At 43.9% G+C, this 24,701-nt stretch overlaps 1 protein-coding gene across 1 annotated transcript in view; it reads right to left on the reverse strand.

Annotated features, from left to right (window-relative positions):
- Positions 1 to 24,701, reverse strand: part of LOC146199790 (diuretic hormone receptor-like) — a 138,728-nt gene that overhangs the window by 56,790 nt on the left and 57,237 nt on the right. Inside the window, exon 5 of the mRNA XM_084592811.1 lies at positions 22,734 to 22,854. Coding sequence (XP_084448937.1) covers positions 22,734 to 22,854 — 121 coding nt within the window. The remainder of the gene's footprint in view (positions 1 to 22,733; positions 22,855 to 24,701) is intronic.

The following is a 24,701-nucleotide window of genomic DNA, read 5'->3' on the forward strand; positions in this document are numbered from 1 at the left end:
ATAAACCAAACAAAACAAACAAAGCTACATGGAACACAATATTAAAAAAATAACCGTAGCCACGCAGTAAATTACGTGCACATCAACAGTAATAGAAATAGTAAGGAGGTAGCAGCAGCATTAGATAGTAAAATAAAAAATTAACTTAAAAATAAAGCATGCCTGCCGGATACAGATGCGAACGTCCTAATACTAATTGTCGTTAACACTTTTGACTACCTGATAGCGGAAAGCGTCATGATGGTGCTTCGAGGAGATAAAGCTTGTAACGTAAACTCCTTGGCGTACTGCACACTGGAGCGCAGAGATGTAATGGGCATGAATACTGCCATAAATACGAGCATAATACAAGTTAGTGCGTGATCTGATTGACAAATAAGAGGGTATTTGCAGGTGCAATAACAGTCAGCGAGCGGCCCGAATTAATTTGTGAAATAAAGACAGAAGAACAATATTTCGACGCAATCATTTGAAAGGGAGCAAGCATTCCAGTTTAATTTGTCTTGAGCTTCACTGGTCGCTATTACTTTGTGAAATCAAATGTTTGGCCCTGCTCTCGATTGATTCTAAGATAACTAAGTATTTCTGATGGGGGGAAGAGATGTATTCGAGGTGGAGATCCAATATATATTGAAATAGGCTTGTTTACGCACATTAAAAGAAGCACCATGTAAGTTGCGGCACAGGAGGCCTAATGACCGGGAAGAATTAGCTGATATGGTAGTTATGTTATCAGCCCGCTAAATATTTAGTGTTTTCTGAGAGCCGAAGTATATATAATCTCTTTTCTCTGCTACTATGTCGCTGCTAATTGCGTAAGGAAAGTGGGAAGCAGCTGGCCTTCGAGTAAAAGAGATGGAGTAACGCTTAAAAACATTTAGGTTCTTTAGCCTTGTTTAACTCCAATCCCCGCCAGTAATTTTTACTGCTAGGAATATAATGCAGTGATCTGCAGATGTTCGCATTTTGGATGAAACGTTGTTCGGCAAGTCGTTAACGTAAATTAAGTTAAGTACGGGACCGAGTACGCTTCCTTGCCGTTGATGACAAACCCTGCATGTCATAATTCAGTACATCCCCCTGAATATGCATTTTGCAAATGATTCCTAACGCGTCTATGGCTTCAGGCTTATTGAAGTTGCGTGATACGTTCTATATAGCAGCCTACAATATTGATGACACTGGAAGTCTATGCAGGTGATGCCAATCGCAGTTTAAGGCGGATGCAATTGATGCCTAATTACACACATACCAAGAACACACCTACCACCGATCTTATCAATCCAGTAATGTGAAATACCTAGCCTACTGGGAGGTATTTTGTGCGCATTAACAGAAATACCTTTTACTTTTTTACGCTTACAGTAATAGGCTTTCATAAACAAAAAATTCACACAGACTCTATAATATCGCTCACAAAATGTGCCGAATGTACCGTTCCGGATGCGTTGTTTTCAATTGCATAGTGTGACTGATAATATGCTCAAACTCGTACGAAAATGATAGGGCAAGTGAACTAGGAACACCCGGCCTACAGTGTTCATTCCTAAGTTGATGAGGGCTACGAAGTGTCAGGCGCCAATATTGCTTCTGAACAGTTATGGATGGGAAATTAAGGAATTATACTTTCTAATTCATTGATTAAACACCTATTGATCATATGATGTTGTCTTGAACAATCATAAATGCAAAACATTTTGAATTATCTTCTTACCCATAAATTTTTTTATTTATGTCGCTAGAACGAAACTGAAAAAAAAAAAAGCACGGAAAATTGCGGTCCTGGAAGTTGACGGGCTAATGGTAGGCGGCCGGAAGCCACATATCTCTTCAGCGCTGAAGCTACGTGATGCATTGAGAACAGTGATAGAAATACTGCTATAGCCTGTGCAACATTAAAGAGAATATTTCTTTCACATGCCTACTGGTCGCTCCAGCTCCGGTGACCAGGTATTTGAAACCTTACACTTAAATCTACACGGCTTTAAAGGCTGATGAAATAGGCCGAATTTAAAATGGCGACAACTCAAGGAGGATTAGGAATCACTTTGAGAGATGCAATGTTAAGACACATGAAGCGAAGAGTGTATCAGAAAACAAACGACAGGTAATGACATCGGAACACAAGACAAAATGGCGATTCTAGGTGGCCGCAGTCTCAAGGCAGAGTGATCAATAGCTTTTAAGGGGTCATGAAGTAGGTTCCAAGTGGAGCCAAGCGCAGCAGGGTCCACAGAAGGTCACGTGGGAGATAAGAAAGTAAATGGCTGCGGCTGAAGGTGACCGTAGGTAGCAAAGAATAAGATTCACAGGAAAGATATCGAAATGGCCTGTGTCTTAGAGTTGCTGTAATCACGTTACTCACGATACGAATGGTGATGAAAACTACCTAAGCTGAACCTGACATGTAGCGTTTAGTTAGTTAATTAGTTTATTATAATGGCCAAAATATTCTACACTACTCTAACAAAAAATAAACGTAAACACGCAACACTCAACCTAATACATATTTCTTTTATTTGACGTCATTCCTACTATCCCAAGGAAGCATAATAAATGCAGGAAAAGAATTCCGGAGAAATTAGCCCAATAGACTATCATGTACACGCAACAGTAAAAAAATTGCAGTAAGCTAAACATTGCCGGTACTGAGAAAACAAAAAAGCTCTGTAATAATTCCATAAGCTTTCGACGCCAGTGAGTCTCAGGAACAGAATGACGCTGTGGGATATCGGTCTTTGTTGGCGTCGCTGGTGCAGTAATTGGTCACAACCTCCATGATTAAGTCCTACAAAACCCCGGCCCTCAGTCGCCAGCGGCTGCGGAGTAACTGACCACGGCGGCGCTAAGACATGTGACGCAGCGGGGGATGCTAAGAATGTCTGGCTGCGAGGAGTGGCCGCCATTAGAAAACTAAGCGTGGCGGCGTTTTTTGCTAGCACCCTAGCTAGTGAGGCTAGTTTAGCAGTGGTTTTAGAGGAACTAGAGGGTATACAATAAGATATCACAGGAATTAGTGAAGTGAGCTGGACAAATGAGGCATATACTGTACTAAAGGGCTGGCATGTACTGTGCTATCGAGGTTTGCCGGAGAGAAGAGAACTAGGAGTAGGTTTCCTTATCAATAATGATATAGCTGGTATTACAGATGAATTCGATAGTATTAATAAGAGGGTAGCCGGCATTGTAATTAAGCTAAATAAACGGTGTTAAGTGCGCGCGCCCTGATCGTGGGCAGAAAGAACGAACGAATAGAAAGACTGCGACGCATGTGTGTTGCCGTTTGTGTGTATGTGCGTGCATGTGTGCAAGAGAAGCGGCCGTGGATGACGCCTCCCTGTGAAAGACCCGAACTTGGGAGGGAGTCTGCGGGCTGGCGCCGCACGGCCGGCCGGCGATGTCGGCCGAAGAAAAGCGCCGCTCCCGAGAGGACACCCGATCCTCCCTCAACCACCCCCAGCCGTGCCAGCGAGTTGTTTCCAGGAATTCTGAGGAGAGCTTGCAACGGCTGCTACGCTGACGCCGGACGACGGGGGAAGAGCAGAACCCGGAGAGGGGGAGAAGGAATCCGAGCGACGCGGCGAACGGGGGAGACTTGTTTCGGGTGCCGTGACGAGAGGCCGCACCCTGGCTGAAGTTGTGCTGCAATGTGTATAATAGTGTAAATAAATTATGTATTCTGAAATTGGAGTGAATTCCGGTCCAGGTTAATCGGGAGAGGAATGAAAATTTGAAGAAAAGAAGAAGAAGAAAGAACCTGATATTATAGTGCCTAGAATATAGGCACTATACTGATATTTAACTGGCGCAGTCGGCAAGGATCTTCCGATTTGAAGCGGACTGGCCATCGGATCGACGGAGGCAGGACAGCAAAGGAGCCAGGGCTGAGCCATGAACCTCGGGCGCTGACCAGCGGGCCAAGCCATCTTCGGAGCACGACACAGGTTGGTGTCTTGTAGGTCCCTCTTCTGCGGCGCACTATGACAACTGTGGGGCATAGTTTGCGGGACCGTAGCGGGGAAGGATGGGGCCGGGGTGCTGGAGATGGGCAGATAGAGTTGGTGGCGGGCGCAAAGGTAGCGGGCGTCAGCGGAGGCTCGGGGTTGTCGTTTGCCGACGAGATGGCGCGGTTAAAATTGAAACTGAAAATTACAGAAATGAAATTGGCAGCAGCGAAATTGCAGTACGTGGAATCTGCCAGGGCAGCGGCGGCCGGCAAGAAACAAGCGGTGAGTTCAGACAAAGGAACGGGCATCGCGGAGAGTCTCGAAGGAGGTCAGAGAGCGGAAAGTGTGGACCGCAGACTGGCAGATTCGGTAGGCGGCAATGAGGCCGAGATTGAGGAGCAGGAGGCAGTGGTTAATGCGTCTGAGGTGCGTTCAGACGACGCAGTGGAAAGAAACGCAGACACAGTTGACACTGCGCTTCTCGATGCTCCGAAGAGCACGCTGCAATCGGAGGGAGATGCGATTGTTGAGGATGTCACAAATCCGGGGCAGGTAGAAGCGACACCCGTGGCGCGCGTAGGAATAACAGCTCGGGATGCGGGTTGTGACGAAGGTAAGCTATGTGCTCAGACAGAAGCAACTGTAACGGTAATCGCAGCAGAGCAGGAAGGTAGCGACAATGCCGACAGAAAGAACTGCGTGAATGAAAGGGTTGCAGATTGCAAGGAGCTCATGCATGAGCTAACTGTCAGCGATGCTTCGAAGGAGATAGATGACCGTGCGAGCACGTGCGTTTGCGATGAGGCGACCGCAGGAAATTTGCCTGACCAAGGAGACAAAATCCCGGGTCATCCGCGTGAGCCGCAGGCACCGCGGCAGTCGCGCCGGCCAAAAATGGGGCGGGCCTCAAATGATTGCGTGCGGACTGGCCACACGGGTGACCGCGATCCTCGTCAAGGTAAGAAGCGCATATTCCCCTCAATAGAAAGAAACGTGGGCAAAAAGCGCTTCGATCAGAGCTTTTGCGAGCGACGAATGAAGTCCGGTGCGTGGACAAAGTGTAGGACGCGAAAGCACCAAATTACCAAAAGGGACGCAACCTTGAAGATCATTTGTATGGGCGACGCTGAACCGATTGACCGCCCTCCGCCGCAGGGGGTCGGAGGCATCCCGCGCCTGGCCTGACGCGCTGCCGACGCTTGTGCACCAGCTCCGTTGTTCAGAGGGAGCGAGGGCCATTTTGTTTCCATTTCTGCGTTTGTTTTTGTTGTCATGGTGCGCCAGAGGGGGATCACGGACATCAGCCGCGCACTGGTGTTGTGTGAGGTGTGACGCGTTCCAATAAGTCACGCATCACAGTGGCGGTGGAGGTGTTAAGTGCGCGCGCCCTGATCGTGGGCAGAAAGAACGAACGAATAGAAAGACTGCGACGCATGTGTGTTGGCGTTTGTGTGTATGTGCGTGCGTGTGTGCAAGAGAAGCGGCCGTGGATGACGCCTTCCTGTGAAAGACCCGAACTTAGGAGGGAGTCTGCGGGCTGGCGCCGCACGGCCGGCCGGCGATGTCGGCCGAAGAAAAGCGCCGCTCCCGAGAGGACACCCGATTCTCCCTCAACCACCCCCAGCCGTGCCAGCGAGTTGTTTCCAGGAATTCGGAAGAGAGCTTGCAACTGCTGCTACACTGACGCCGGACTACGGGGGAAGATCAGAACCCGGAGAGGGGGAGAAGGAATCCGAGCGACGCGCCGAACGGGGGAGACTTGTTTCGGGTGCCGTGACGAGAGGCCGCACCCTGACTGAAGTGAAGTTGTGCTGCAGTGGTGTGTATAGTGTAAATAAATTATGTATTCTGAAATTAGAGTGAATTCCGGTTCAGGTTAATCGGGAGAGGAATGAAAATTTGAAGAAAAGAAGAAGGAGAAAGAACCTGATATTTAACTAACGGTATAACCTAAAGGCTGCACAAACACACGCACCTACATGTATTCATGATGATCATGCAGCAGAAACATTTTATGAAGATGTAGAATCACCAATGGGGAAAGCAAAACACAATATAGTGTACTGATTGGTGACTTCAATGACAAGGTAGGGAAGAAAGCATGCTGGAGACCAAGCACCCGGCAGCTATGGCTTTGTAATACGAAATAGCAGGGGGAATTCCAAGTTGAGTTTTCTGAACGAAATAACTTACGAATCATGAATACCGTCTTTAGTAAGCATAAAAACTGGAAGTGGACATGCAAAAATTCTAACGGGGAGACTAAAAATGAGATTTATTTCATACTGTGTTCTAACCCTGGCGCTATGGAGGATGTAGACATGGTCGGAAAGGTGCAATGTAGTGACTATATGAGGGTAAGGTGACGAATTAATTTGGATTTTACAGGGAGCACAATCATTAGTGAGGAAGGAGTCCAACAACCAATTACCGGTAAGAGGAAAGGTAGAATAATTAGGCTCTCGCTCTAGAGTATATACTCAGTGCTAACCGAAGAAGCCGACCTTAGCCCAGAAACAATGAGCAATAATTTCAATGATATCATTAATGAGTGCATGGTAGAAGTAGGTGGTAGAATTTTTAGAGAGGATACCAGTAAACTGTCAAACAGACGAAATATATAATTAAGGAACGCGAAAGTATGAAAGCCTCCAACAAACTGCCCGGATAGAACTGGCAGGGATATCAAAGCTAATCAATAGGCGCAAGGTGACCGACATAAGGAAGTATAATATTGGGGAAATTGAGCATGCTCTAAAGAACTGTCGTAGCCTGAAAGCGGTAAAGAAAGTAGTCATGGGCAAAAATTAGATATGCGCACTGAAGGACGAGGCAGGCAGCTTCATAACTAACAGACAAGATAATCAATGTAGCTGACGAGTTTTATACGGACCTCTATAGTAGCCATAGCAATAAGGACCAGCAAGAAATTGTTAGTACTGAAGAGCAATCAGACGTTCCGCCAGTAACGAAGGGCGAGAATAATAAAGCCTTCAAGCTATAAAAAGGGGAAAAGCATCCGGGGAGGTTCAGGTAACTACAAATTTGCTTAAAGAAGGAGGGCATATCGTACTAGAAAAACTGGCTATCCTGTATACGCAATGCCTGATGTGCAGCAGGTACCAGAATCACAGAAGAACGCTAACATTATCTTAATCACAAGAAAGGGGACGCTAACGACTTGCAAAATTACAGATCATTCAGCTTACTATCAGTTATGTACAAGGAATTTACCAAGAAAATTGCTAATTTAATCAGGCAACCTTAGACTTTAATCAAGCAAAGAATCAAGCAAAATTTTGGAAAGGGTACTCTACCATTGATTACAACCATACTATAAACCAGCGGATATAAAAGTACTCGGAATATAACCAGCCCCGATACACAGCATTAATTGACTACAAGAAAGCATTTGACTCGGTCGGAACCTCAACGGTCATGCAGGCATTGCGAGAGCAAGGTGTAGGTGAGCCACATGTGAAATTACTGGAAGATATTTTTTTTTAAAGATATTTTAGTGGTTTCACAGCAATCATAGTTCTGCATAAAGAAAGCGATAAAATTCCAATTAATAAAGGTATTAGGCAAGGAGGCACGATCTCCCCTGTGCTATTTACCACTTGCTCAGAGAGGGTATTCATAAGTATGGATTGGGAGCAACTAGGAATCAAGGTTCACGGAGAATATCTCGGTAATCTGCGATTCGCTGATGGCATTGCCTTGTTAAGTAACTTAGAGGACCAACGGCAACTAACGATAAATGATCTAGACAGGAGCAGAAAAGTAGGCCTTAAAGGTTCATATGCAGAAGACTAAGACTCATTTCTTTCAATGGTGAGCCTTTAGTTTTGAACTTTAGTTTAACCGAATGGTGCCTTCAATTGCAAATAAACATCAAGTTGGCAGAAATATACGATTTTGTTTATTATGACAAAAATGGATATTTTGTCACCAGTGTCTCCCTAAGGGTGCATGTCAACTAGAGAAGATTCGTCTTGTCATGTCATACTAGTTAGATACGCAATACCTTCTTTTGACAGCCGCTTGCGCAATGCCATATATTACCTTGACTTTTAGCGGAAACGCATTGTAGTCTTACGTGGGGACTGTTTCATTCATTTCTTTTCATTATTGGCGTCGATCTAACCCCTCTTGGTCTCAGGCTTCCACTAGAGCTGGTAAATATCGTGCTTGTAATTTTGACTGCACCGTAATCATCCCTATGAATGATACACCGAATTTACGTCATATGTGTTCCACACTAGTTACCGTCCTCATTATTTCTTCCCTAGCAGTCCCATATTTCAAGAAGGATTGCGTGAAATGATGTTTCCGAAACTGCAGTTTTTCTTTTCGTTATAACTGCACAGCTAATCTGCTTCGCGCTGTTTCCTATTGCTTCTGAGTGAAGCCGACGAGCATCAGCGATTTGAAGGAAGAAGAAGGCGTCAAAATATTCAACCTTTGCGCTTTAGGATTCCATAAAGAAGTTCTGCAGCAATTTATATGATCTGCTGGATTTTCTGTTACTGTCCAAATTTACGTAGTCGCAGAGTGTTTTCCATATGCATACTTGCATATCAGGCTCAAATGACTGTGAATGAAATCTTACCCGACAAAGGGGACTGCAAAGGAGTAGAAATGGTACTTGAATTGAAGCGTCGGCAAGATAAAGTGCGGTAGAAAGTAATTTTATGTTGGAAGCACTGCGCAGTAATGGTCCGGTTCACGGAGTCATCTGCACACCACCCTATTCTGGTTTCCCCTTCTAAATTGCCTTCCTACTTCCTTCTCGAACTTTCTCTCGCTCTCTTTGTCAGCTTCTCAGCGAGTTTCGAGAAACATTAAATGGGCGTGAGTTGAGTGAGTAAGCATTGAGCAATTCGAACTGCAGTGGACATGAAAAGAAAAATATGATTGATGAAGGGCAGTCGCTCATGAAAACAAATCCAGTGCCCAGCTGCGACCTTCTGGGGCTGCTGACGAACTAAGATCAGTATACTCTTGTAAACACACGCGCAAACAAAATAAAAACGCATGGAAGCCTCCATATATTACCTGAAAGGCAAGTCAAGTCGTTTGTCTTCAAAATGCTTCAACTTGTTTGCCTGGTAGCGGCGCGGAAAACATCGTTTAGGCCAAACGTACTCTGTGTATTGCTACGCTTACATTATTTAATAAAGCTGATTCGTGCGTATTTCTGAAATGCTATTTCTAACTGGCGTATTACCATAGCCTGTGTAATGGCACAATCAGATTATGAGCGTGCTCTTTAGGGAGCATTCGCTGCATTGCTGCACTCAAACCAATCGATCTTGATTGAGGCTCAATATTTTCTTTTCGTTCGCCGTCTGCAGGCCCTGGGGCTGTAGAAAACAATGCTGAGCCCTAAAACTTCTGAGGGCTCAGTACATCATCTCGTTATACGCGATCGAGAATCCAAGGCTGCTGATGAGTTTTCTGTTGACAAGGCTACAAGAAATACAAACGATATGACTTCATGTGCGCTCCTTGGAACTATTATTACCAAGCAAATGGATTATCCTTGACAATGTATAGCTTTCTTGGACATCAGTTTTATTTGCGATTCGACTGTCCAATGTAATAAGATATCCTCGTAAAGATATTGATAGTAATCCGTAACCCCCTCATAGGCAACCAAGCCTTCCTTTTGCTGTTTGTCCGGCGCTCTACTTGAGTAGTTAAGACTGCTATAGCAATTCAATGAGCTGGTTTTTGACTATATCTGCCAGAAGAAAGGCGTAGCGAGAGGGATCTTTCGACATAGTGCTTGCTATGCTCAACTAGTACCACGTGCAAAAAAGGAAACGATGCGTCCACAAGCAAGTTCCTGTTGAGAAATTATCATCTAAAAATATGTGTGTTCTTGAAATGCAAGAGCCGAATCATATTTGTCATTGGCACACGAACAGTTAAAAGTAGCCCACAGTGTACGGATTGTTGTTGAGTAAATAAAACCAAAAGCAGAAAACAATGCCACAATACCCGGCGGACAAAAGAAAAAAAAAAAAGCAGCTATACAGGATGTGCCTAAGAACATGCTCTGAAACAAAATACAAAATAAAAGAAAGAATGCAAACTACCAATCGTCTTCAGTAAATGTGCGGAAACGAAAAAGCAATCTGGCAACGTGGATGGCAGTACAAAAAAAAACAGTAAAACAAACTCGCTGCATAATAATAGAATATAGGCGTGATGTACGACAACACTGCACGAATCTGGTACCTTCTTCGACATATGAAGATTTAGCATCTAGCCTCTTAAAGTGTCGTCATTGCATCAACTCCTTAACTTGGACAACTCTACTCTCCTTTCATCAAGAAAAGAACACCTCTGGCGCCGGACACGTGCTCTTATCCCTCCGTGTGTGTTAAACCTCGCCGCGGTCTGATCCTTAGAGAGAAGGTTGCGCTTCGGAAAATCCGGGTCGGGAATACCCTCACTCCTGCCTTTGCTCAGATGTGCCCTAATTTCCGGCATTTATATCACCGCCCAGAGTGTCCGATATGCAAATGCAAGAACACTGAAATCGAAATTCACCACTTGCTGTGGGCCTCTCCTGCACTAAGACCGACATGAATCAGGCACCTGACGATAACGGGTCTTTCAAATAGGAATCCTGCTGCATACATTGCCTGGCCGCTGGGATCATATCATAGCTCACTTCTGGAATTCGTAAAATCGGCCAAATTCTTTCCATTACTTTAACCATTTTACCATCCTTCATTACATAATCCTCTGATGCCCTGAGGCAATAAATAGCGCTCATAAAGAGAGCGTGATGTAGCAATGTAAATCGGAAATAAGCAAATCAGGAACAAGCAAACAATGTGCAGGTTACTACTAGACCAAGTAAAGTAATGCAACTTCACGCATGCAAATAATTTACGGCAAAGCGTTGCACATGAAAGGAATAATAACAACAATATATCAAAAATAACGAAAATTTCTTCTTTGTGACAAAACAGCGCACAGCAACGTGACAAGACGCACGCGCTGATGGCCGACAGCATTGACGATAATGGAAAGGAGAGTTAGGAAGTCGAGAGTAAAACGTTGAAAAGAGCCGCAGATACTGCAGACGCAAATAGCCAGGGCAGCAGCTTGTGTAAGTTGGTTATCTATTTGTGACAAAGCAGCGCGTGTCAACGGGACAAGACCTGAGCTTTCTTCGTGTTGTCGCTGTTGTGCTCCTGTTCCACGGTGACTTGAAGACATTGAACCCTAGACCTAGCCAAAATTCGCAGAGTGTGACCGCGCAGTGAATTCAGGTGTCAATTTTTTCAATACGCAATTTTGCAAGGAGTATCTGTTTTGCTCGACATGGGTAATATCTACTAATTAGTAATAAGCCAACTGTTGAATTACACACTTTCAGGAACAAAGTGTCTGTTCAAAACTTGTATATAGCATTCGAAAAGCGCTTTTAGAAACCTTTATTTGATGCCTGCAAAGAAAGTTCATAAGGTCAGTTTCTAGCTCATATATGTCAACCAGTGCAAGTACGAAGGCCCACCTCTCACAATGTTTAGGCTAAAATAGAGCTTTGTTCTCTGAGAAGCGATAAGGGAAGGTAAAGCTGCACTGTGACATGTGAGCTTTGTAAAGCCTTAGCACTCCTACTCACGCTCGTCAAGGTCACGTTATTCCGTGGAGTACGGACATTGGCAGTTTCCATGGCAATGGCGCGAATCCATGGTTGCAACAAAATTGTGACAACACATTTGAAAAAAAAATTGTCCTGGCTAGATTTCGAACCCGTGCCAGAACTAATAAGCTTTTCTTGCCAAGGCATGAGAGAATTAAACGCTCGCCTTTTTTTAACATGGTATTAATTACATGAAACGATGTTTTAGATACATAAACTATGTACAGAATATTATAAAAAACATCATCTGATCAGCACATTGCTAGTAGGACGTACCTAGTTAAAAAAAAGCTCTAACAAGATGCAAAGCAGTGCACATGACTAAGAATGAGTGCCACTCCGGTTTAAAAACGGCTTGTGCATACATTTTCCTTAAATGAACAATTATTCCAAGGAAATTGTCCAATTTCAGAAAAAACAGATTCACCATATCGGGTCATCATGCGCGGTTTCCCAAGCTGTGTAATACATTTAGGAAGAATATGCCCAAAGGCTCATCCCCAAACAATGAGGCAGCAATACATCGTACAGAATGTGGTGCCCAATTAAGGCTTTTTTTTCAACGTTCTATGTATAACATCCGAGAATTGCATCCTTGAAATAAACAAAAAATCCTCAATGTTTTCTTGACAAGCACAAAACCGGACATTTGATGTAGCCTCAAGCACGTCCTTCTTTGTTAACCCCGTTTTAACAGGCAGGGTCTCAGTATGTAGCTACCAAAAATATTATTGGTAGACAGCGAGAGAGGCATTTTCCGCACTTTTCTGATTACATCGTATTCCGGTAAACCAAAATAAAAAAAAACGATTATTGGCTTAAAATTAAAATTAAAGCCTTGTAAAATTATTATTTGCAGAAAAAAATTGGAACTTAGGGGGAAAATTAACAAGTAGATATCGAACAGCCAAAACACCACTTGCATTATACGCCATAAACACGGATAGTAGAAACGTTAGAAGGTGCAATGAGATTTGGAATAACATAAGATAAATTTCGTTGCAAAAACGCACGTACTACCGGGGGGTAAGTCACGGAAAAGCATGAACCGTGAAACGGACGGACTTACAAGTGGACTAGACCAAAGATACCTGCGCTTACAGGCCGATCACGCTTTATAGACTCAAAATATGAATTCCACACTAAAGTAGCAGACACTCTACAGAAACTCTGGATGTAAGGGCTTGCCCAATGAATTATTTGTAGAATAATAAATTTTATGTGCTAAAAGCTGATTGCAGGCAGTAGCCCTGCCGAAAATAGTGAGACTCTGGGGGACAGAACTCTAACTGTAGCGCTGAAGAGTTAGAGCACGACCTTGCCAGTAATGAGGACTACGTATGCTTGTGGTGCTTAAAGAGGCTCCAAGGTAATTGGGTGGCCTAGATGACCATGCCACAGCAGCGTATTCAGAAGGTGTCGATCGCCAGATAGTCAACCAGAGACTACAACTCTTGCACCGATTAATCTGAGCACTTGACACTGAACCAAAGTTCTGCGATTAACAAATAACCTGAGCTATGCTTGGCTTGTCATAGCATGAAAGCCTAGCCGATCACTCTTCATATAAAGCTGCAGTCCAAACTCGCGCTGTGCAGCTAACAGCATCGTCTCCAACACGTTGCGGCTGCAACACACTTTCATGACGTGCAATGAACATCATCGTCTTCTTGAAGCTTCAGAGCTCTGGTCCTTCATTTAATCTAGGGGAATATGCCGTCACATACGTCCTCCAGGGTAGCGAACGCGTAAAAAGTATTCATGTAAAACAAAGCACGGGGTGAGGCAGAGAGTGCTGTTTCAAAAAAAAGGCAATGACCGCGCTGCAAGCTTCACCTAAACAGCTTTGTGATCTGTACTAAGCCGAACACATCAACCAGGAAGTAACAAGTAGGTCTTCATTAGGGCTAAATAAGGATCTGTCAATTAAAAGCATCCCCATTAGCCCGTGCTGTGTGCACAAACTTCTTCAACACCGGTACTGAAAGCGTTAATTAGCTTCCTGTGCTTCGAATGATAGCAGCTCATATCTACGCTTCTTTTATGGTTTCGCCTTTGCACCTAGGGCTAATCGTACAACAGCTCTTGATTTATATCACAGTAAAGTTGAACTCCTGAAGGCGTAATTCCCAGCGGACCAGCCGGCCACTTTACAAGGGCCCGGCGCAGCCGAGTGTTGGTGCTGCTCGTCAGTGCCCAGCGTGCTACTGCTGGCAGGCACACGACTTCTTGCGGTTGTCTGTTGGGTCCGTGGGGGCAATCGTGATGGGGATGTTGTCTCGAGATGGGGACGGGTCGTTGTCCCCTTCGCTCCGTATCTGCTTTTGTGACACAATGTGGTAGATGTCTGTTAATATTTGATGAAACGCCGCTTCTACATTCTGGTGCCGCCGGGTACCCACCGGTTTTTAAATGGGTACAAGCTTTCCCCCGGCCTGGTGCTCGGCTCTTCTGGGGTGAAATGCTTGGGAAAAGCGGTCACGGCCCAAATAGTTGCGCCGATGTGGCAGTTATTCGTTCCGCCATCGGACAACAATAAGTCCGCCTTGAGCGGCAACAGCCCATTATGTGGCCTTTTTTTTTTTTTTTTTTTCTTTTTAGGACTGCTGCAGCTGAGGCTCTAAGGGAGCACTTCAGGTGAGGGGTCAAAGGAAGTACCTTTGAAAGACAAACAGAACCACCTTTGCAGGCTGCGAGGTTCGAAACTGGGTTTGGGCCCACTGCGGAGGAGGGGCGCGCAGCGGGGTTTACGGAGCTTCTCCCAAACGCACACCCCTGGAAAAGCCGAGCGCCAGGCCGGGGGACGCTTGTACCCATTTTTACCGGTGGGCGGCTGTAAATGCATGCCCATAAAGGCACAATAGAAACCGCTATAGCCAAAAGCAATATTTTGACACTGTTGCTCTGTCCTGGTATAATTTCGTTAAGACTTGCTGAGGGTGCGACTTGCGTAAGCGGCCATGTGCTTATTCCCACCATGCCAGTGTATGGGCCCAGCACCCTAGCTGATGCCGCTGGCGTCAGTGCGTAGTTAGTAGGAGCTGTCGGACTGAAACGACGCAATATGGGCTGCGAGGTAAGAAGAAACTTTAGCTGACGAAACGCACAATCACATTCGGGAGCTCATTTGAAACGAATATCTTTTTATAAGCAGCACGCTGAGGGGGGGGGGGGGGGAGGCTACGTCAGCAAACTTGAGGGTGAAGCGCCAAGATTATGAGCAATGCCCCAAGAAGTTCCTGGGTTACTTCACACTTGGGTGCAGTTGACAGCTTCCGTCTTCTGTAAGTTATCTTGACTGTATCTCTGCTTTTAGGCCCCAAACCGCATTCGCGAGAGTAAGCCCTGGTACCATAATTCTGGTTCCAAGCCCCATCTGACCCTCATACGCGTTGTATCCCTACAAAGCCCTATGCTTCATTATCATGGTATCTTTTCAACATTTTGTAATAACATACCGTTCTCACTCTTCTATGTGTGCCAGTCTTTTGCTTCTCCATACCTCTAGATGTTTGTCGGTCTTTTATTTTAAGCTGTTGACCGCTTGAACCAGAAAAAATTATCAGAACTGAATTAATTGCATAAAACTGAAGCCCAGAGCGTCTCCGTCTCCACAACCATCAGAGCTTGCAAGTGTACCTGGCTACTTGCTAATAATCCAATATCGTCCACGTACATTAAATCGGAGAGGCGCTACTCTGTGACGGTTTCTTTTTATTATATGACCGATTAAATTCAAATTACTGACTTGTAGCCTTCTTGCAATGTTTACCACATAAATCACAAACAGTAGCGGCGAGACAGGGTAAGCTGGTTTTAATAATTTGCACACCTCGACAGTTTTCATAGTTCTTGTTCGTTCCCATGTGATTTCTAGTGCTTATCCTACTATATTTACTGCGAGACATTTGTTACGCCATGACAATTATACCTTCCTCTTGTAGTAAGTTCCACAGGAGATTCCTGTTTACGTTGTCATACACCCCGCTTATGTCTAGGAAGGCTTAACACAACGGTTTGTATCATTGACTGGGTATCATTCATGGGCCTATCATTTGTGAACCCGCTCTGAAGTTCCACAAGTACCCTATTACGTTCTATCCATTACTTCATTTTTAATTTCACTTTTGACATTGTTGGTCCATATTATCGTAATCGTAACAGATGTTATCGTAATCGGCCTTTAGAAGGTTATGTGATTATCGCCGATTTTTCTCGACACCTGCTGCATTTCGCGTCACTATGCTCGCGGACCTCGCCCGCATTTGTCCAAATGGCGTATGTGCATACAATATTTGCCCAGGTAAAATGAAGGATGGGCGCAAATGAAACTTTATGAAGGCGATGTTGACTGAACAGCACGAGATTGTTATATTTGCAATTTTATGAAGACGACTTTCTTCGCTACACAGCATGAAAGTGAGTTGCAGTTCTACAAAAGGCGAGATCGGCTGCGCCAATAGCAAAGTGTTGTCTTTCCAGGGTTAATGAAGCTGATTCGTTTGTTTCGGCGCAGGTCGAGTTGACATTCGCGGCAATGTTTTTTGCGGCGCAGCTGTAGGGAGTCGAAGATGATGCTGGCGCATGCGCACGTCCTATCTTGCGCAGACGAATGACCTTGGAGATGAAGACGACGATGCCTGCTCTACAGTGCGAGGGTTTAAGGTCAAATGTTATATTTCACTTATTTCCCGTTTTGTTTCCTTTCCTCTACCCCTCAAATCATTTTTTCTTATTATGCAAGTATATTAAAAAAAATTATTTGCTACCCAATTCTTGGCCGATCCCCCTCTGTGGGTATGTGCCATAAGTTATTTGGACAACAATAACAACAACAACAAATGTTAAGAGCCGGTTGACCTTGAGTTTTGCCATGGTAGAAGCAAAACTTCCGCTCTAGACTCATTTTTCGGCTGCGTCGCCCCACTGCAAAGTTAAAAGTGGTGCTCGTAGATTGCAAGAAATTTGGCTCGTCTGAGAGTAAAATAGCGGTCCAAACCGTGCAAGGCACTCAAACTGAAATATAGATAGCAGTCTGAGTATTGTTGTGTTGTCAACTTTGCGAGTTCTTTAAGCTTGTAGACGAAAGCTTTTGCAGCTTCCCGTATATCAGAATGACACATGTGACATTTACGTGATAATTCAATAAAGATTTATTTGCAATTGATGCGATAAAGTAGGAACCAGTTCAACGAAATTGCTTTGAAATTGAATACAAGACAGGCCCTCCAATCAGAAAGGGGCTCGATATAAATGTCATTGCATTGTTCCACTGCGGAAACGCTCTGTTCCGCAGCAACGCCTGGCACAATAGGAAAGTGCTCACTGCAATTCCCACCCGGAGATTAATCTCAAGAGTTCCTCCAGATTCATTCCTTCCAGTAACGTGAGGAAACCAGCGGCCGCCATTTCGAACGAGGCCAGTCTCGGAATGCGCGATGCCTGTATTCCAATACCACCTTGCTCAATAGGCGCAAAGGGCACAGGGTGCACCATAGCAACTGAGTAAGAAGTAATGAAGCGCTAGACGCGCCTCTCATTGCCGGCACGCCGTCTCCCGGCTACCGCATCTCGAGGAGAACCAACAGGCACGAGGGAGAGACCGAACAGGCTGTACTCTAGATGTGAGCCACCACTATCGATAGACACAATTCTATGGGCTCACGGGTATAAGTGAGGAGACGGATTCACTATAAGGAAAGCAAGGTGCAACAAGGTGACTGTTTGGTAGAAATAAAGTAAAAAAATGTTTGGAGGGGCATATGTGAAGTTCCCTACCTAGGGGCGAGATTGCGTGATGGCTGATTAATGAACGCAGCCTGGAGTTGGCATTCCGCTCCGATAGGGCGTACCGTTCATCAACGCGTATACGATGCATTAAAGGTCAATTAGGCCTTAGGCAATCAGAGATGGAGCGGTATATGGAAGCCCGAGTAATATTCACGCCAGATGCTTATGGGCGGCCGCTCTTGTCTTGGCAATTGAAGTTGCTATGTTGAAAAAAGAGCAGAACCTTAATCTATAAACATTACAATCACACAATTTCGAAAGTCCACTTTCCCACATAAAGCTATCCAAATAATAAAAATGGCAGTGCTATTTATGAAAACGCTCTGAAGGCTACAGGACGATAGTCAAGGGCAACAGATATATAAGGGAAAAGGCACTTTCAAGATTTTGATTGATGGTTATAGTCAGTACATTCAGAGCTTGTTTCAAAACATTCCATTCTTGACCATAAAGTTGTTACAGGGAAATGGGTCTAATATTTACAAAACTTACTGGGGCTGCATAAAAGCTAGGCACAGTACGTCTCAGGCACAGTCTCAGTAAGGCTTGTCCCAGAACGAGTCCACGCGCATCCACTTCGTCCTCCTTTTTCACATGTGCAACACTCCGCAGCGCAGTCTAATTAACGTAACAATATTACAGACCGCGATTTATGTTAGCTCTACAGGGCTCTTATTAGCGAACAATTGGAATATCTTGCACATAATTAAAGTTACATTTATGAGGCGCAAAAAAATGAAAAGGATGAAAATATGTTGAACAATAGAAACCAAAATGAGGCAGCAGTTTTAAACAAAGGGGGAAGGGGAATGTGGTTGTCATTGGTGGCATTTTGAATGATGCGGTCGGCATCTGAAGGGATGCTACAGGCCACGTCCAATATAGATCAACTCTGGCCACTTGGTCTGACGTCTTAATGAAAAAAGCGAGATTGGACCTGGCATTGAAGGTATTGGTTTGTGCAACTTTGAAAATATAAAATACTAAATAAATGGCACGATGTTCGGTGCAAGAAACATAAGCCTAGGAGCAGGAGGAGGAAACAACTTTGTTTACCTCATTACTAAGCGTCAAGAATGTCCTGGGCCAGGGTCAGTAAGGCCAACTAATCTTTCAGCTGGTCAGATGCTAACCAAGTACGCCACATTGGGGAGGAGGATGTGGAACGTGAGGTGACGTTGCCTTCTTTGCGTTAGTTATATTACAGTATTGAAAATATTCTACCTTAGAAGGTTGCATGTTTTCGAGACTGCAATATATCTAACTCAAAGCGGGCTACTGTAGAAAACTATGTACTCACTTAAAAATAGCTCAGAAACATGAAATAGGTAATAACCCAGAGACTCGATTATTTTATTTAGCGTACCTTTTTGCTGACAGCCAATCTAGTGGTCAAGATGTTTCAACTTTAGTGAGTAGTATCGATGGTTCTTGCTTTGTAAACGAAGTACAATATAAGGTGTATAGCGACGGAGGAATAGAAAACCAAACTGACAACATAATATAAGTGCATAATGTTGTTCCTATATAATTTTTCGCCCTCAAGATGCGGCTAAAATTGATTTCTAAGGTTATCCTACTTAAGCCACACACTGCATCAGGCGTTATTTTGAAACGGGCTGCGTATATCTGACGACTCTGCTGTAGCGATTGCTATAGGTTGACGTTGTTTTTTGGGATGTTTTTTAAGAAGCAGTGCTTCACATTAATTTGTGGGCATACATCGTCGGCTTGGATCCTTATTGTACGTTAGCAACTAAATTGACAAGTGACACAGTAAATTGGAAGAGAAATGCTATGTCACCAGCTTGAACGATGCATAAAGTAGAGTTGCGTCACATCATTGACAAGAAATCACGTGAGTATTTTCTCCGGTCCAGTTATTAACAATTTCGATTACGGCAATGGGTTTTCTTCAGCCGAAAGAGCTGAATACGGTCCGCCTAACCCTGCCTCCTTAATGTGTACTGAGATATCGGGCTGAGCAATAACAACAAACTACAACGGGTTGCGCAATACCGCAATCCACCCACGAAAGCGCGAGTAAGCCAATCCAACTCAGCTGCAGCCTTTTAAGCCGCAAACCTGACGAGCATGCTAGAAACAATTTCGGCCGCCAGGGGGTTGAAGTTACACCGCTGCTATGCATTATGTCAGCTGCTTCTTTCTTCTTTCACTGCCACGTTCCTCCTTTTTTTTATTGCGCGTTCCAGGTGCCCACTGCGAAATGTGACATACTGCGCATTTCTTTTTTGCTAACCATCAAGATATAACAGTAATTGGTTTAGAAAAAAATGGCACACTATCTGCCATATTCTCGACAGATACTTAAAGCACCCTAGGAGAAAAGAGAAAGGTGATAGTGAAAAAAAAATAGAAAGAGCTTCCGTAGTGGAGGACAGCGGAATAACTTCCAACACAAGATGATGTGCTCTGACTCAGACCACATGATTCCTATATGCAGCAATTTACACGTTACCATTGTTGTTAATGCGTCAGATGGAACAGAAACGATGGCTTAACAACAGCCGCTGTTCAGTCACCGACGTGGCCAGCACAACGACAGCTGGCACACCATCTACCACTGTGACTAGGGACTTTGGATAACCTGCTCCGCAGGTCAAGCAGCAGCCAACCCTTGGTCAAATCTGATAATAAGGCAACGTTCGCCGTACAGCATTCCGAATGACTGCATACGAGGGCGGCTTGCTCATGGATTGCATCTGCTTGCCAAGTTTCAGGTTAGCTAGTAACTCACATTCGAACCGGCTACACATACACTTCATGTGTACCGATAATAGCATGCCTTTTCCAACATCACAACTAGTTGTATTTATTGAAACGAGAGCGCAGAAGATACCACAATTCAGGGAGAACACCTGAACCCAATGGTGAGGTAAGGGAGGAAGGTCAGAAAAAAAGAAGAGAGAAAGGCGCTATTCTCGAGGGCTACGGAATACACCTGGCAATCTGCGGATGATTACCATCCATTCATTCGCATGACACATATGCATATTTTGTGTTTCGACTCTATCGATGCGCCTTCTATTTATAACAGAAAACTTCCGTTCAGTAGCCGAGTTTCCTACTTACTAAGCCACCGCGAGGATTAAAGTATCAAAACAATGACTCAACCATTTGCCATACAATCAACCAACTTATTCAACTTTATTGCAGAGGTCAGGAGGCAGACAAAAAGCTGAACACAGAATGTGATGAGGTCTGTGCCCACTTTACAATGCATATTTAGATTTATGTTCTGGGAGTTAACATGCGATTTGTCATGATATGTAGTGCACGCATGCCCACCTTTATTGCTTTTCATTTCTCCGATTGTACTGCAAACGTTCAAACGATTGTACTGCAAACAGTTGTACTGCAAACGTTCATCCTAACCACCTCACAATCGCGGTGGGTCGATACAAATCTTTGTTTCACGTACAGCTGGTACTCAAGTCGAAGGCTAGCTCATTAAAGGATTCTAACCGATGGCATGTCAATTCCGTATGCGAGACTCATGATTTTGCCTTCATCCCAAGTAAGGTGTCTCAAATCTCGACCTTAACGTTTTAGTTAGAAAGCTGTAATCAGAGGTGAAGAGTCTTGTAAGATCGCCTATTTCGTGTGTACTCGCTGTGCTTGTAGGGCTTTAGCTTTGAAATAATAGTAATACCAACGCAGTGTCACAAATTCAAACTCAAGAACTTGTGGCGGGCAACAAAGTACGGAACGTCGTCACTAATACCACAGCTTCGGATTCCGCGTGCAGCAGATCGCGACACACTCCAGCACTGTGCATTGCCCGTCGCCTCCGCCGAAACATTTTGGTAGGCATTCCTTTCTCTATTCCCTCAAAGGTGTGTGTGTGCGCACAAAACAGTTCCCTAATTTATTGCGGCAGGTTGGTTACATTTATGAATATATCTATGAGAATGGCATAGCAAACGCTTGCTTTTAAAAACCGTTCTATGCTCATACCGAGTAGATAAGCCTACCGTAGAAAATCAGTGGGTTGCCTTTCACTTTAGATATCAGCACTTTTCACTTTATATATATATATATATATATATATATATATATATATATATATATATATATATATATATATAAAGTGAAAAGGAACAGTAAAGTATATAAAGTATAAAGTGAAAAGTATACGGAAACAACTATATATATATATATATATATATATATGCTTTTCACTTTATATATATATATATATATATATATATATATATATATATATATACTCTTCACTTTATATATATATATATATATATATATATATATATATATATATATATATATATATATATATATATATATACTTGTTTCCGTAGAAGGATATGCAGAATAGTGTGAATGCACTAATTAGTGTGATGAACAGTTAAGATAATGAAAAAGTTTGCTTGGAAGCACTTCCCGTTGAAAACTTGCGCTTATCCAACCTATTGGGCATAGAACTACCAAACCTCCCAAAGAAAATATTTTGTAACACCTGTTATGATAACATTCTGAACAAACATGAATCCCTCGCATAACCACGATATGAAATTAATTACCGACAGCGTGACTGTTGCTCTTTTATTTACGTGAGCCTCATGGAGGCTAATTACAGGTTCCTACATCCACACGTTTAGGTATACACGAGCAACAGAGCAAATAATCTATCATTATACTGCATTCGAAGCCGTTGGCCACTCGATTATGAAACATATTTGGGCCAGGCCATAACTGCCGCAAAATATGTAAATACTAAATGTCCTATGATCATAAAAACCAAAATATATAGTTGAAATTGTTATTTCAATGCCAAGTTTAGTTATCTGTGGGAAATGAGAGAGTCTTTTTTTAGTTTGACTTTTTTATATAGCTTGGATCGTGAGTGCGCCTCAGTACAGTCCTTTTTATAAGGCGGTCATAATAGTGAAGCAAATATGCTTGAGCGGCGCTGCTCATTACATCATGTTTTCAGCCAACATCAAATGTACACGCTGAGAAAAAGTGGTCCAAATTATGCGGTTATATAAAATATACTTAGCGGCCATGATAAAGTTACGAACCATATTAGGCAATTGCAGTGGTACATCGCTGTTGCATACATCCAAAAACGGGCAAACCGTGAAAGTTTGAGTAACCAAAATTCGAGCATACACAGGACATTTATGACATTCTTCGTCATGTGCCGTAATCGCTTTCGAAAAAGAACCAACTCAAGATTTCTTGCCTTGCCATCGCCTGCAGCCATGTTCAGCTGTTAAGTCATTTTCTCCGAGCGCATAGAGAGCGCATAATGGGTAGAAATAGGCTGAGTGATAGTAACTCACCTTGTGGTAGGCCGGTGATTGAACGGACTGTAACGTTGCTGTGGTGATCCAGGTAATGGAAATGAGGAAGTAAGTTACCATGAGGTTCACGTGAATGGTGTTGCGTAGGCATCGCAGCTCCCTGCGTCAAATTTGGAAAGGCAGGGATACCAATATATAAGTCTTTCTCAGACAGAAAGCTGAATACAGGATATGCTCGTACTATTGAGAGGCCACGGTGTTGCTTAATGCTAAATACCAAACCAGATATACAGAGCGTGTCCGTAATGTAGTGGAATTATTTTTTTTTTCGGGTGCAACTGTCGGTCCTGCTCCACTCGGACTGGCTTGGATAGGCTACGGGGACGTTCACTTTTTCATCACTGTCTAATGCAGTCTGCTACAAGCTCTGGCAGCGTCAGGATTACTGTTTCCCTGTACCCACTGATAGTGCCCTTGTCACGACGAGTGCGCGCGAACGAATGCCTTCCGACAATTACCAAATGCTTTAGAAAGCCTACGGAAAACCTGCTTTGATATATGCTCATGTTTCAATGTCAATGAAGGAGTTAAAGGTCGGCCGGAAAGACGTTGAGCACGTATCCCGCACTAGATGGTCATTAACGAGAAAAATAGGCAAACGTATCTATCGTGTTCGCAATGCTTTGAACACTGACAGTCGAAGATGTGTGCAGGTGTTTGCACAGACGATCAATATTCGAAAAATTTTAGCATGCGAGAAGTGTGCACTAAGCAGGTGCCCAAACTGTTGACTGACGACTACAAGAAAAGACCGAGTAGTGATCGCGGGGGAACATTTGGAGCTTATTCGAATCTTGAAACTGAATCTTATTTTAGGAGTGGAAGCGTCATTACCGGTGACGAAGTATGGCTGCTTGAGCACGATCCCGACGCAAAAGCGCTACATTTCCGAATGGCCCACTTAAGAGTCTCCTCGCCCCCAAGAAGGCAAGAATGAGCGAGTCAAAAGTGAAACAGTGCGAACTGTCTTTTTTTGATACCCAGGGTATGTATTCACAAAGCCTTTATGTACTGGAGAAGTAATCAGCACGAATGTGCCCTAGAGATTGTAAAAAAAGGTCCACCGAGTACGAAAGAAGATCGCCGAAATCTGGCAGTTGCATCACATACTGCCAGCTGCACTTCTCTGCGCATACGACTGTTTGGTCAAAAACGACATGGCGATGATTAACCCCAGCCCCCCTAGTCGAGACCTGGCTCTGGCAGATTTCTTCCTGTAAATCAGAATCAGGACCGCCCTAAAAGTAGTTCGTTACGGCAACACTAAAGCGATCAAAACCGCCATGACAAAGGCTCTAAGCGAGATTCTTGTCGATGGCTTGCATGAAACGTATAGTGCATGTCAAAGCTACTGGAAAGCTGGGTAGAGTCTTCAAAGAATTTTAAACATTTGTAACGATATCTGGGACAATATTTTTACCGATAAAATTGCATTATTTTCTGGACACACCTTGTATTTGCATTTATTTTTTGCTGACAATATTTTACAAACTTTTCAGTGGCTGTCATACATTCAAAGCAATGAATCTCTGAAACCTACCCACGAGTGGCTCTGAACAAAGGAAGGGAACTTCGTGGACAAACATCAATCTATCCCTAAATGTTTTCATGTTGGTAAAGTAGATTAGTCGAAAATCAACGATTAAGTGATGTTAGCTCGCTGTCCCGCTATTAACTTATTATATTTATGCCTTGGCAAGCGCGAGATTTACTCCTTCGGCTGCAATGCAACTGTCAATGCGCAGATCGGGTCGAGAAAGCGAGGCGGTTTTGTTACCACTAAGATCTACTCTTTTGGTCCGTCATGTGCTCCTCTACGTACGCCCCTTTGTAGCCGACATATTTACGAGACCTGCCATGAGGAGCCTAGGGACCGTGGTTTGCTGTTCATAGCACACGCTCACATACAACCGGCCGCTGTTATTGTGTGCGGACGACTGACACGCA

This window comes from Amblyomma maculatum, chromosome 2 (assembly GCF_055883805.1).
Source record: "Amblyomma maculatum isolate TAMU_Amacu chromosome 2, ASM5588380v1, whole genome shotgun sequence".
In the NCBI taxonomy this organism is placed as follows: domain Eukaryota; kingdom Metazoa; phylum Arthropoda; class Arachnida; order Ixodida; family Ixodidae; genus Amblyomma; species Amblyomma maculatum.